At 42.3% G+C, this 14,993-nt stretch overlaps 1 protein-coding gene across 8 annotated transcripts in view; it reads left to right on the forward strand.

Moving 5' to 3' along the window:
• Positions 1-14,993, forward strand: part of Mark3 (microtubule affinity regulating kinase 3) — a 96,124-nt gene that overhangs the window by 63,766 nt on the left and 17,365 nt on the right. For 6 of the 8 annotated variants that reach the window (XM_031357401.1, XM_031357398.1, XM_031357396.1 and 3 more), the window contains exons 12-14: positions 553-706; positions 5,523-5,740; positions 7,676-7,779. In XM_031357401.1, coding sequence (XP_031213261.1) covers positions 553-706; positions 5,523-5,740; positions 7,676-7,779 — 476 coding nt within the window. The remainder of the gene's footprint in view (positions 1-552; positions 707-5,522; positions 5,741-7,675; positions 7,780-14,993) is intronic. The other 2 variants (XM_031357397.1, XM_031357400.1) reach the window with 1 other exon arrangement.

Raw genomic sequence — 14,993 nt, forward strand, 5'->3', positions numbered from 1 at the left:
CGAACTCAGAAATCCACCTGCCTCTGCCTCCCTCCCAAGTGCTGGGATTAAAGGCGTGCGCCACCACCGCCCGGCCTTAATTTTTTAATATAACATTTGGTATTCATTTTAAAACTTTGTCTATAAACAGTGCTCTAACTTCATTGACCATTATAAACTACTGTTTTATATATTTTGGTTGTGAGTCTAACCCAAAAAACTACTATTTTAATTTTAAGATAATAACCCTTTATCATCAATAATGTCACAGACATGTACAATCATAAGTTAACTTTTGTCACTAATAGTTTGGAAATGATATAAAATATCCAAACAAAGGAAACAGTAGGATATCTTAGTTCTTTGAAAAGGTCTAGGAAGGAGATCATTAACTTAAGATCTTATTCCCAGGAATTAGAAAAATATTTTTGACTGAGTTGAAAGTTGTTGTTTTGTACGTTGTACTAACTCCTCTCTGATTGAGAGGGGTGTGGGTGTGGGTGTGTGCCGAGGAATTTCCTGACAAGCCATTGGGCTCTGTGCATGGCTGCTGCTCTTCTCGTTCTCCCGTAGCTGGATGCTAGTGACTCCAGTTCTAGCAGCAACCTTTCACTTGCTAAGGTGCGGCCAAGCAGTGACCTCAGCAATAGCACTGGCCAGTCTCCTCATCACAAAGGGCAGAGAAGTGTTTCTTCAAGTCAGAAGCAGAGACGGTACAGTGACCATGGTAAGTCTGAGACCATTCCTGTAGTTTCTGAATGTGTTCCCTTGTATAGAGCCTGGGGCAGAGATATCTTGCTATTAGGGGGCTGGTATGGTTAAGGTCCTCTAACTGTTTGGCACACTTGGTAGATGTTGTTGGGTAAGGCTTAGCAGAATGAAAGCCATAGTGTATATCTCTTCTATGTCTGTGTAAGGTACTTGACCAGAGCATTGCAGCTGGTAGAGCTCTCTGTACTAATGGAGGTATTCTCTGTTCAGAGAGGGTTGGAACAGCTAGCCATTGGAGGCTATTGAGCACTGAAATAAAGGAAATGAATTTCAAAATTTCCCTTTTATGTATATGAGTATTTTAACTTCACGTATATATCTGTACCACTTGTGCCTGGTGCCCATAGAGCCAGAGAGTGTGTTATATCTCCTGGAATATAGATACTTGTAGGCCATAATGTTGTTTCACTATGTTGCCTTGGCTGTCCTGAAACTCACTCTATAGACCAGGCTAGCCTCACAGAGAGAGAGACGTGCCTGCTTTTGACTCCTGTGTGTCGCTGCCACCTGGCTAGGGTTTTGTATTGTAATTTCAATTAAAGGTGAAAAATCTAAGGCTGGACATTTTGATAAATGCCTGTAATCCCAGCACTTGGGAGATAGAGGCTGGAGGATCAAGAATTTAAGGTTGAAACTAGAGCAATGTCTTAGTGGTTAAGAGTATTTGCTGTTCTTTCCAAGGTCCTGTGTTCAGTTCCTAGCATTCACACCTATCTGTATTTCTAGGGGATTGAGCTCCATCTTCTGACCATTCTGGGCACCAGGCACACATTCACTCAAACATACATGCAAGCAAAACAATTATCTGCATAAAATATTTCTTTTTAAACTTCAAAAGAAATTAAGGCCATCCTTGGCTATATTCCGAGTCTCTGTTGCAAAAGAAGGAGGGGGAAATAAAGAAGACAAAACAGGGGTGGAGGTGGGGGTGGTAGTAAATCTACCCTGTCTGTATGGTCTGTAGATAAGGAGGGGATGTGGATCTCTCTGTGTATTCATGTTAGCTAAAAAGGGCCTGCTGGGTGCCAACTGCAGATGCTTACACACTGCCCTTAAAATACCCAACTTAAAGAGAATTACTCCTAAATCCTGAAAGAAACCAGAATTTTCTCTTATCTTAGTAAATTTATTCTTCCTTAAGCATGTAGATTTCACCTGAATTTTATGACTTTCTTCCACACATAAAAAAAAAAAAGGCTTTAGAACCTTCATTTTATCAGTAAGGCACAGAGGAAAGAATGTCAGCTTGTCTCCCACGAGACAGAGCAAGTGAGGAATGCCTGGAGCGAGTTTGACTCCTTATCCCCAGTCCTGTGGTTTGTCTACTAAACTAGGACTTTTATCCACTCATAATCCATTTTTACCAGAAAAAGTGCTATGTGGTCTCAGGTGTATATGTGTATATAGGGCCAGACATCACTTATAAATCATAAAAGTAATTTTTTTAAAGTAATTATTTAATATACAGGTGATGGTACTATTTTATAAAAGGGAGTTTTTTAATGCTAATGAGATAATTCTTGCTTTTTTTTTTTAAGATTTATTTATTATATGTAAGTACACTGTAGCTGTCTTCAGACACACCAGACGAGGGACTCAGATCTCGTTATGGATGGTTGTGAGCCACCATGTGGTTGCTGGGAATTGAACTCAGGACCTTTGGAAGAGCAGTCGGTGCTCTTAACCACTGAGCCATCTCTCCAGCCCCATTCTTGTTTATTTTTACATAGATCTTTTTGTTGTTGGTTTTTTGTTTTGCTTTGTTTTATTGAGATAGGGACTCATTCTGCATTTCTGTATGGCCTGAAACTTGCTATATAGATCCAGTCTGGCCTTGAATTTCTAGAGATGTGTCTCCACTTCCTCCGTCTGGATATTAGAGACTGTATCAACACTGGATGAGATTAATGTTGACTCAAGTTTTGATACGACAGGGCCTAGAGCACTATTTTTTTCAAATTGATTTCTTACTTGTAATAATCCTTTTAGATTATAAAAATATTTTATTTTTATAATAACACTTACTGAAAGTAGCATTTCATCTGAATGCATATGTGATACACAGGACTGGAGAGACCACACATTCAACTGCTCTTACATATAGGACTACAGTTGGTTCCCAGCGTCCATGTGTTTTTTTACAACTGCTTGTTAACCACGGTTCCAGTCAATCCAGTGTCCTTCATGGGCCCTTGCATGCACATGTTGCTCATAAACCCACAAAGACAAAAACATGTACACATAAATAAGTCTTTAAATGTATACTATAAAGTGGCGTTCATACTTGACTTCCATCCTCAACACAAGCACTCGTGCAGCAGGTGACGATGCTTGTTGACAGTGTGGCTGCCTGAGTTTGGTACATGGGACCCACACAGTGGAACAGGAGACCCAATAAAATAAAGTAAATAAATAGTTTGTGGCTTTGGGGTTTTTGTTGTTGTTGTTGTTGTTTTTAATTTTTAAAGATTTATTTATTTATTTTATGTATATGAGTACACACTGTAGCTGTACAGATAGTTGTGAGCCTTCATCTGGTTGTTAGGAATTGATATATAGGAACCTCTGCTCGCTCTGGTCAGGCCCTGCTCGCTCCGGTCCAAAGATTTATTTATTATATTATAAATAAGTACACCATAGCTGTCTTCAGACAGAAGAGGGTGTCAGATCTCATTATGGGTGATTGTGAGTCACCATGTGGTTGCTGGGATTTGAACTCAGGACCTTTGGAAGAGCAGTCGGTGCTCTTACCCACTGAGCCATCTCACCAGCCCTTTTTTTTTATTTTTAAAGAAAAGGAAAAGCAAACTACATACAACTTGAATATATGTCAGGGGAATGGATTTAAGCAGAAGCTGGAGAAATGGCTCAAGTTTTTTAAAGCACTTGTTGCTCTTACACAGGACTGGGATTCAATATGCAGTCACCCACAAGTTGAATTAACCACCCATAACTTAAGTTGTAGGGAATCCGATGTCTTCTGATCTCTACAGACACCAAGCATCCACATGAATGTAATTATGTAATCCATAATTACATTTGGGTAAAATATTCGTACACATAAATAAATCTTTAAAAGAAGAAGGAGCTAGAGAGATGGCTCAGCTGGTAAGAGCACTGACTGCTGAGTTCAAATTCCAGCAACCACATGGTGGCTCACAACCACCCGGAGTGAGATCTGACGCCCTCTTCTGGTGCATCTGAAGTCAGCTGCAGTGTACTTATTTATAATAATAAATCTTTAAAAAAAGAAGAAGAAAAAAAACCCAGGCCAGCAAAGGAAGGAAAAAATAAATTGGGCCAGCAAGATGGCTTAGGGGGTTAATACCCAGGACTGACATGAGAGTACATACATGGATAGGTGCGTGCGTGCGTGCGTGCGTGCGTGCATGTGTGTTTCCTCACAAATTAAAAAAAAAAAACTTCACCCCAGGTATATGCCTTTAATCCCACCCAGCATTTGGGAACCAGAGGCAGGTGGATATCTGTAAGTTCAAGGCCCAACTAGTGTGGAACAAGTTCCAGGACAGCCAGAGCTACACAGAGAAATCCTGTCCTGGAGAAAAATAACGGCAAAAACATAAGCTCTGTACACAAGGACAGCATAATAGAAGCGTTAGGATTGCCGGGGCTAGAGGACGAGGAGTACTAGATGATGCCGGGCAGCGTGGTCACGTGATACTCATGTGATACATGATGAAGGGTGTAAAGTACAGATACATACATGAAACAGCTAATCCAAAGGAGGTTGCATTTAGAATGTCAAATCTAATGTTGAAATGGTTTACAGTGTCAGTTGACCTTATGATAATGAGAAGACAGATAAATACCAATGACAGCATCACCCTGTACTTGACTGATTATTAGTTTTATGTTACAGTAGCACATCTGAGAGATAAATTAGTGGTCTCTCATAAATCAATCCTTTTTAAAATCTAATTTCCAAATACAGCTACCATTTTGATTTTTGTCCAGAAAATAGTCACCTTTCGTCCTGTAGACCTAAGGTGTCGTCTCTGTGTTTGCTGATCTATGTAAGTCAAGGTCTCGATGCAGAGCTTGGACTGTCTTGGACCACGTGGTCTTCCTGCCTCAGCCTCTTCATACTTGGATGATGGGTGTGAAGCACCGTGGCACAGGTCTGGTGCTGTACTTCTAAGACCTTAGTGTTTATGGTGGCTCTGTATCCATTCCCAGTGTTGTGAACTCCAGATCACCTGTGCTAACACTGGGGCCTCTGGGGGGCTGACTATAGGAGATCAATTAATCATCTACTAGGGTCCTGCTTGGATGTGCTCTCCTAAAACATGGCTGTGCGCATATTCTCTCTAGCATTCCGAAAAGACCACGTTTCTTCCACTTATTGCTTATCTAGAAATTTGTGCTGTCTTATTCCCACAAGATGATAATAGCTCATACATAAAGAATGTAATGTGCTTGATTGTACCAGAATAGTTTGTTCTGTATGCTGTCTGTGCAACTAATTAATTTGATAGTGATCTTCTAGATAATGATACAGTATTAAGTTGTTTCCAGAGACTGCTCAACTTGTTAATTTTTTAGTCATGTTAAGAAGTAGAATATTGCCGGGCAGTGGTGGCACACACCTTTAAAAAACAAAAAAAAAAGTAAAATATTCAAATAATAAGCCAATGGAAAACAAGTTAGAGAATGTACTTGTTTGTAATTATAGATGAATAAAAAAATTAAATTATCTTACAAACTGCTAATTTTCACAGAATGCACTATGAACTGCATTGTCTTTATTGTAGCTGGACCAGCGATTCCTTCAGCTGTGGCATATCCGAAGCGGAGCCAGACTAGCACTGCAGACAGTGACCTCAGAGAAGATGGAGTTCCCTCCCGGAAATCAAGCGGCAGTGCTGTGGGAGGGAAGGGGGTTGCTCCTGCCAGTCCCATGCTTGGGAATGCAAGCAATCCCAATAAAGCGGATATTCCAGAGCGCAAGAGAAGCCCTGCTGTCCCCAGTGTAAGTCCCGTCAGCCCTCCTTTGCACCCACCCATCCCACTCTCCATTCTCTGCCTGCCTTGTCTTTCCTCCAGGCTACTGTACTGTCTTTCCCGCATTGGAGGGTTGGGTTTTTTTTAATTCCTGTTTTTTTATTCCTACTGCTTTACCAGAATATCTGAGACATATTTATAAGGCACAGAAGTGTATCACTTGGGTTCCTGAAGCTGGAGACTCTAGGATCAAGGCACAGGCATGTTCATTGTCATGTTCATTTTCTGATCTAGAGGTGGGGACATGCTATCTTCCCACAGCAGAAGGGTGGGACCTCCCCCTTTATAAAACACTACTAACTCCTAGGAGCCCAGTCCTTCTACAATGGCACTGGGGAGCTTTGTGTCAGCGGCACCATGCTGCTCCTTCAGAGACACAACACTGAGTGATAGAGGCAGTCACAAAACAGTGCTAGTGCAGACAGTAGTCTGTCTGTCCTCAGGGGAGTATTTCCTGAACCCTTTCTGGGTACCAGAGACTATGGACTAGCTAAACTGCAGGGGAAGAAATGTTACATAATAGATATGCCTTTTTTTTTTTTTTTTTTTTTTTTTTTTTTGGTTTTTCGAGACAGGGTTTCTCTGTGTAGCCCTGGCTGTCCTGGAACTCACTCTCACTCTGTAGATAGACCAGACTGGCCTCGAACTCAGAAATCCTCCTGCCTCTGCCTCCCAAGGGCTGGGATTAAAGGTGTGCGCCACCACCGCCCAGCTAACAGCAATATTTTATAGACTTGTTACTATAGCAGAATTCTGAAGCAATTAACTTAAAAAGAGGAAAGATATATTTGAGCTCAGGGCTAGTTCCGTTCCAGAGTGGGTCAGGTTTATGGCTTCGCCCATTGGGCTGTGAGGGCAGTCTGTCACAGAGCATGTGAAAGAAGGATCAGGAAGGAAACAAGTGACTAGATGGGCTAGAGACGCCACACACTTTTCATGGACACGCCCTGGTGACTTTAGAACCTCACACAAGGTTCTAACCTGCCTCCTAAACATCCTATTACCTCCCAGTGGCCCCACCTAGGATTAAGCCTTTACTATATGGGCTCTTGGGGCAGTCATCCTAAGTGAAGAACATCAGCAGAAATTTTCTCCCAGTGATTCTTAGAGTTAACAGATGGATTGTAAGCCATCATGTAGGAGCTGAGAATTGAGTCCAGGTCCTCTGGAACAGCAGCTAGTGAGTGCTCTTAGGTGCTGAACTGTCTCTCTAGCCCTGATCCTTTAGACTTCTAATATTTTGTTGTTGTTGTTGTTGTTCATGTGTTATCAAATCTCCAAATCAGGTAGATACATATTTTAATTTTAAGGAGACTGGAATGATGACTCATTGCCTAAGACTGCTTTCTGCTTGCAGGGGACCAAAGTTTAGTTCCCAATACCTACATTGGGAAGCTACAGTAGTTCTAGCTCTAGTGGATCCAATGCCCTCTTCTGGCATCCTCACGAACACACATGTATGTGCATGCACAAACACTTTTTATTTGTTTGTTTGTTTGTTTATAAATGAGTATGTTAGTCTTATAAAATGATTTAATGGATAAAATGTTTGCCACCGAGTGTGAGTACCAGAGTTCAGGGCCTCAGCACCCACATAAAAGCCAGATGGGTATGGCCACTTGCCTGTAGTCTCAATACTGTAAAGGCAGAGACAGGATGTCCCTTGGAAGCTGGCTAACTATTCCAACCTCAGTCTGAGAGCTGAGTTCAGCTCTACTCCTCAGTTGGTAGAGAATAATCCAGAAACAAAGCCAAAAGGAATCTGCACCCTCCAGGCACAGTTTTTTTGTTTGCATAAATAAATACCGTTTAGTTCTGGTTTTGGGGTGGAGGGAGGGTGGTTCTTCCTGAATTATACTTACCACCAAATAGTACCCAAAGTAAAACTGCTCCTTTCTTGCAGAGTAACACAGCATCTGGTGGGATGACACGGCGGAACACTTATGTTTGCAGTGAGAGATGTGCAGCAGATAGACATTCAGTGATTCAGAACGGCAAAGAAAACAGGTATGAAATTTACCTATTGCCCAAAAAAAGTTTTCTCCCAAAAGAAGTAAAAGTATGTTACTTCTCACTTTTATAATCAATTTATAGTTCAAATGGCTACCAATTATTCTTTTAAGGTAAGTAAACTTTAAATGCTAGTTTCTAGCAAAATACTAGGCTCTTTGTTCAGAGCCTCTACCCTATAATCAGCACTTGTGACAAGGAGAAGTTAGGGTAGAAGCGGGGAGTTTCCAAAAGACCGATAGCATTTCTTGAACGTGTTGACTAAAGGATGCTAACACTAGCATAGCATCTTAGAGTGAAAGGGAATCATGTGGGAGACAGAGTTCAGGAGCCACACCCAGGGTGAGCTCAGTAAAAGGTCATCAGCCAGCCCCCAGGTGCAGGTGGCCAGTGCCAGCATAATCTCCACCTCAGAGAAGTGCACTCTGGGAACAGGGTCAGTGAGTCTTCTGCACGGCTTGAAATACTAATGAAATGGTGCAAACAGCTTCTCAGAGTCTAGTGAATGGGATTGGGTAGCTGCGGGGACCATGAAGTACTATGACTAGGAGGGGCAGGGGAGGAAAAGAAATCCAGTCGCTGGGATTTGGCTCAATACCTGTTCAATATAGAATAAACTAAATTCTGAGTGAGGAGGTGAAAGAACTCAAAGATACAAGTTATCTTTTATTGTTCTCTGGCTTGCATCTTGACCACTCTCTAGTCATATTTAGTATCAGTGGCTGATGTGTGTGTGTGTGTGTGTGTGTGTGTGTGTGTGTGTGTGTGTGTGTGTGTGCGCGCGTGCGTGCGTGCGTGCATGTGTCTTTTGGAAAGGCCTGTTTCTGTAGCATGTGTGTAAGCCTGATGTTCACTCACCTGCACTGCGTCAGCAGCAGGAAAGGTGAGAAGTATCGGGCCAGTCTGACAGTCATCATTTTAAGTCTGAAACTCCTGATCCTCCTGTCTCTATCCTCAAGGACTGAGATTACAGGTGTGTGTTGCCATACCTATCTTGTGACCGTTGATTTGTTTTATTGAATTGGAGGTTTCTGTTAGTTTGATCCTATTAGTTAGACAATGTATGTACCAGTGACCTGACTGCCTAAGAAAGATCCATATTAATTTTGTACTTTTCTTACTGCTAGGACAAAATACCTTAACAAAAAAATGTAGCTGAAGCTGGACAGTGGTGGTGCACCCCTTTAATCCCAGCACCTGGGAGGCAGAGGCAGGCAGGTTTCTGAGTTTGAGGCCAGCCAGGGCTACACAGAGAAACCCTGTCTCGAGACAACCCCCCACCCCACCCCCCGCCCCAAATAAAAAAAGTGCAGCAGGAAGGGCTTGTTTGGGCTCACAGTTCCAGGGTATAGTTCATCCTGTTAGGAGGCCTGGCAGCAAGAGTGTGAGGCAGCTGCACATGGAGCCCCCACAGTCTGGATACAAAGAAACAAGTGCTTGTGGTCAGCTGTCTGTCTCCTCTGTGTAATCCAGGACCCCACCTGTCTTTGTTTTCCAAACTCAGTTAACCAACTTTAATCTTTCACAGGTGTGCCTAGAGACTGGTCTCATAAGTGACTCAAGATCCTATTCGGTTAACTGTTGTCTTAGGCTTCTGTAGTCAGTCCATTTAGAAGAGACTAGGAAAAGCAATCAAGTTTTTCAGGAGATTGCCCAACATCTTACATGGCTACTCTGAGTGAGCTCTAAGGCAAGGCCCCAAGAGATCTCATCCCAGGATTGCTTCTTGTCATTGTTACGGCTTTCCTGTCACTGTCATATAGTCTAATGATCCCTGGGCTATTAGCCCCCTATTAGTCAGATTTTTTGCAGATCATACTCTCATATAGTAAAGCTGTGTAAACAAATTAATGATTTCATGATTCTTACTAATGATTTTATAAATTTCTTAAATTTATACAAGTAATTTCAAGCCCTCTAAAAGCTGCAATTAGAGCTCTGTAAACCTTCATGTGTCATGATCTAATTGCACTAGGATAAGAAAGTAGAGTTGAGCCTGGTGGTGGTGCACGCCTTTAATCCCAGCACTTGGGAGGCAGAGGCAGGCGGATTTCTGAGTTCAAGGACAGCCAGGGCTACATACACATAGAAACCCTGTCTCAAAAAAAGAAAGAGAGAGAGAGAGAGAGAGAGAGAAAGAGAGAGAGAGAGAGAGAGAGAGAGAGAGAGAGAGAGAGAGAGAGAGAGAGAGAGAGAGGAGAGAGAGAGAGAGAAAGCAAGCAGGCTTGACATTTACCATCAAGGAAAACATTCCTTCTAGGCTAGGAATGAGGCCACTGTCTGGTAACTGAATAAAGGTCATAAACTAGGAATGCACAATTTATTATAAACACAAGGACAAAAAATAAAATATCAACTAATTTATTCAAAACAAATAAGACACAAGGCAGATGATTTGTCTCGACAAACCTGCTGAATGTGACATAAAAATTGCTTTAAACTTATAATGAACTTATGAGTTTAGAAGGTAATGGATGTGTAGTCTTAATGGGAAGATGTAAACAGTTCTGTTGTTGTGCCTTAAGTCTTATCAATTTATGACATGAACTATTGTCTTGAACTTGTGGAATGTAAAATGCTTGGAAAACCATGTGATCAATTTTCCCAAGACAGTGCAAGTACTAAGAAGGACAATAGAAAAGTGATTTAGCCCTTCTCTGCTTAACCCAGTGTGTGAGTGGGTGGGGCTCTCCTCAGTGTTATCAGAGTGAGTGAATGTTTTCTTCCTGCGTGAATTTTCTTTCATTCTTTCTCTTCTTTTCTCTCCGGTTCACAAAGAGTTCCCAGCCTCCTGGCCAGTGAGAGGTCCTTGAGCCAGGTAGAAAAACCACCTAGAAGCTGACCTTCTTACTCACCTGCTGCTGTATTGCAGGGGTTATGTAACCAGAGGCCAGCAGCTTCTTGCCTTAGAATAGCAAAAAGTTAAAGAAAGGTAAATATTACCAAAAACGGGCAACTTTTACTCTCACAAAACCAAGTTTTGCCCCTGAAACTGCTGACTCCCCCTTTGATGCCTTCTTTATGAAAATAATGTGATGCTGGGCTGGTCACCTGTATCCACTGCTGTGAAGAGAAACCATGACCAAGGCAAAAACCTTATAAGGATATTTAATTGAGGTTGACTTACAGATTCAGAGGTTTGGTCCCTTGTCATTAAGGAAGAAAGCATGGCAGCTATCCAGGCAAATACGATGGGGTCTTCTGCTGCAACTAGGCGTCACCAGTAGCCTCTCTAGGCTCTCTTCATGATGCCAAGGGTCAAATTCTGTGCATGACCCCTTTAATCCTGGGCCATCACCTGCTATTGAATCTGCACCTTAACCAATGGTCTTTCCTGGCCTCTCACAGTGCCAAGCCTCTGCTGCTCTCCATCACTCCTTCATGCCTTCAAAACCAGTACTACCTGGGTGACTCTTACACATTACCAAGTGCAGCTGCAGCACGAGGTACAACCTTGGCTGTCTCTGGACCACAGCTTCTTTGTGCTCTCTGAAAACACTTCCTAGAAGATTTCACCTCAGTGATGTTGATCTCTTCTTAATCACCACTAATTTCTTAGCTCCTATTAACCAGCATCAATTGTCCCAGTAGAATCTTCTCTTCACTCTAAAACTAGAGCTACGTGGCTGAAGGTGCCAAGTTCTGCTTGCTGGAGCTGGAACATGGCCCTCTTGTTCTATTACAATATCAGTAGCTTTCTGTTTTCCAACTCCGTCAGTGCTATAAAGCTTGGCTGTCCTGGAACTTGCTCTATAGATTGCCCTTGAACTCAGAGATCTGCATGCCTTTGTCTCCTGGGGTTAAAGCTATGTACCACTATGTCTGGACCTATGCTTTTCATGCCCACTATTCCTTAAATTATGGATCAAAAGCCTGTACCTTCCAGCCTCAAGATCTGGATCACAAGTGTGCCCTTATTTCTGGATTGTAGTTCATTCCAGATTAAAAGTCCAAGTGAAAAGTCCAGGTCATAGCACCTAACTTGACATAACTGTTTCTTGTTCAACTGCAAACCCAAACAATAAGCTTAGCTAGGGAGGTGGGGGGCATCTTGCCCTGAGATCACCAATCCTTTAATTTGTTCATCTTAATCACAGGATTCTGTTCCATTTCATTTCCTGGTTCCCCTTTATTACTTGAGCCAAACATTTTTTTTCCTTGCTAAGCTTGATACACTTGATCAAAATGCTCTTCATGAGAGTAAACCAGGCTTTTCTGAGGCTTCCTTTGTCAATGCAATTAATCTGATTCTTTTCACCTTAGCCTTAGGCAGATTCTTCAGACAGGGGCAAAAAGCAGCCACATTCTTCACCAAAATACCACAACAACAGTCTCTAGGCCACACACTGACATTCTTCTCTGAAACCTCTTGAGCCAGGCCCCCACAGTTCAAATCACCCTCAGAACCAATATTCTTACTGGGATGGCCCATTAAGCCCCACTTAAATCATTCCACTGCTATCTAAATCCAAAGTCCCAAAATCCACATTCCTCCAAACAAAAACATCGTCAGGCCTATCACAGCAGTCCCCCGGTGCCTGGCACCAGCATCTGTCTTTGTTATGTTTTTCTTGCTATTTCAGACACCATGATCAAGGCAACTCTTACAATGGACAACATTTAATTGGGGCTGGCTTACAGGTTCAGAGGTTCAGTCCATTATTGAGGCAGGAAAGCATGGCGGTGTCTAGGCAAACATAGTGGGAGTGAAGGAGCTGAGAGCTCTACATCTTGATGTGACTGCAGCCAGGAGAGAACTGCCTCCCAGGCAGGTAGGAGGATCTCAAAGCTCACAGTGATGTGCTTACTTCAAGACCACACCTATTCAGACAGGGCCACACCTCCTTATAGTAGCACTCCCTGGGCCAAGGGTGACTTAATAGAATAGATACCCATTAAAGCCTAGAGTTTCTGTTTGAGATCTCCTTCCACCGGACTCCAAAGCTGATGTCTCATGGTCCTTGCTCTGGTTTGGTTTTGGAAAGTTTCTTATTTGCTGTTAAACTACTAAAATCCCCTTTGAGGCTTTAAAGTATGGGGTTACCATTCTCTGGACTGGGGTCCTGAACTGCATACAAAGGGAGATAGTTTGTGCAGGACAGACATGCAGACAGTCCTTTACAAGTGTTTATTATTTATGCTCATCCCTCTGCTCCATCTCAGGACTGTATGAGTGTGCATCCACTTGATCTCTCACCCTGTTCTTCAGTTTACCAGCTCACTTTTTCTAAGTCACTATTCAGTCTTTGGAGATAGCTTGCAGACGTCTTCACCTAATTTCTTTGCAGTCATTTCCTTCCTGTGTTCTGAAGAATATCCTCTTTCTTGGGGTTGATCCCATGTCTCCTGCCAAGGCCTATTTGCTTCTTTTTATTGAAAAATACTTTGCTCAGCTTAGGGACATGACTCAGTAAATAGGAGCATTTGCTCCATAAACATGAGCGACATGAGTTTGAATTCCCTGTATTAGTAGTACATTCTGGTATTCCTGTATTAGTAATTAGTTATTCCCTATATTAGTAGTACATTCTAGTATTACAGGGTGTAGATGGGTAGATCCCAGGAGCCGGCCAGCTGGTCAGCCTAGCCAAAATGGTGAGCTTCTGGTTCAGTGAAAGACCTTGTCTCAAGGCAGTAAAGAAGACGTCCAACGGGCTGGAGAAATGGCTCAGTGGTTAAGAGCACTGATTGTTCTTCTGAAGGTTCTGAGTTCAAATCCCAGTAACCACATGGTGGCTCACAACCATCCATAATGAGATCTGACACCCTCTTCTGTAGTGTCTGAAGACAGCTGCAGATAATAAATAAATAAACAAATAAATAAATAAATCTTTAAAAAAAAAAAAAGAAAGCGTCCGACAAACGAGCATCTGCCACATTTGACACTTGACAAGGAGGTGGTCAGCAGACAGACAGATGTTAGCCTTTCTTGTTGTTTGTTCGGGTTTTTGTTTGTTGGGGGCATTTTAAAACAGGGTTTTCTGTGTAGTCCTGGCCTTCCTGAAACTCACTCTGTAAACCAAGCTGGCTTGGATCTGGAAAATCTGCCTGCCTCTGCCTGTGCATTGCTGAGCTAGAGCATGCCCCACCACTGCCCTGCAAGTGCCTTCCTTCATGAAGGTGTTCGCTTTAGCCAGTCTCAGTACCACACCGTACCCGGACAGTGGAACCTGTATGGGTTTTTTTTTTTCTCCCATGCCCCCCTGTGTGCCTTTTGTTTGTTTGTTTGAGGAGTTTTGGGGATTGATCTCCCCTCTGTGGCAGATCAGCTTTAAATATTATATTTGCATTTTCTCTCTCTCTCTTTCTTTCTGTAACAGAATATTAGCAGAGCCATTGTATCTGGCATGAATTCCAGAGGGATGGCACCTAGGCTTTTTGTCAGTAAGAGATTATTTCTATGAGCAGCCTTATTATTTCTATTAGCAGATTATTTCTATTAGCAGCCTTCTTTTTTTTTTTTTTTTTCTTTTTCTTTTTCTTTTTCGAAACAAGGTTTCTCTGTGTAGCTCTCTGGCTGTCCTGGAACTCACTCTGTAGACCAGGCTGGCCTCGAACTCAGAAATCCACCTGCCTCTGCCTCCCAAGGGCTGGGATTAAAGGCGTGCGCCACCACCGCCCGGCGGCAGCCTTCTTATTTAATAAGCTAATGACCTGTTTGGTTTCAGGTGTTACATTTTTGTAGAATTTAACTGAGAGTTTCCAGGAAGCAACTTAAAGAGCAGAGCCAAATCTTTGGTAGTGATTACCAGATTGAGTGTACCCAATGATAGAGCTCAATATTGTGAATTTTGCTCTTTCTGTTTATTTACTATGAAAATTAAGCATTCACTTAAGCATTAGTGAGACTATCCTCCATATAATGAGTGACTAATACCTCTGGAACTTTAACATCAGCTTAGTGCTTTATGCCCTGGTTGTGATTGTTTTTGTATTGAAAGTTTGGCTTGTTTTAATGTTTTTCCCAGGACAGGGCCATTGATATTGAGTGTTTCTTGCTATTAAGGAAAAACAAAAACATTTAAACAAAAAAACAAACAAACAAGCAAGAAAATTGTAGGCTCATGCTAGAATTCAGGAGCTGCTGCTCTGCACTTGGGTCCTTTGGCAGTTCATAGTAGCCAATGAGCTGAGTTCCAGTTGCCACCACCACCACCATCGTCATCATTTTTCTCCACCACCACCACCATCGTCATCGTTTTTCTCCACCA

This window comes from Mastomys coucha, unplaced genomic scaffold, assembly GCF_008632895.1.
Source record: "Mastomys coucha isolate ucsf_1 unplaced genomic scaffold, UCSF_Mcou_1 pScaffold6, whole genome shotgun sequence".
Lineage (NCBI taxonomy): Eukaryota > Metazoa > Chordata > Mammalia > Rodentia > Muridae > Mastomys > Mastomys coucha.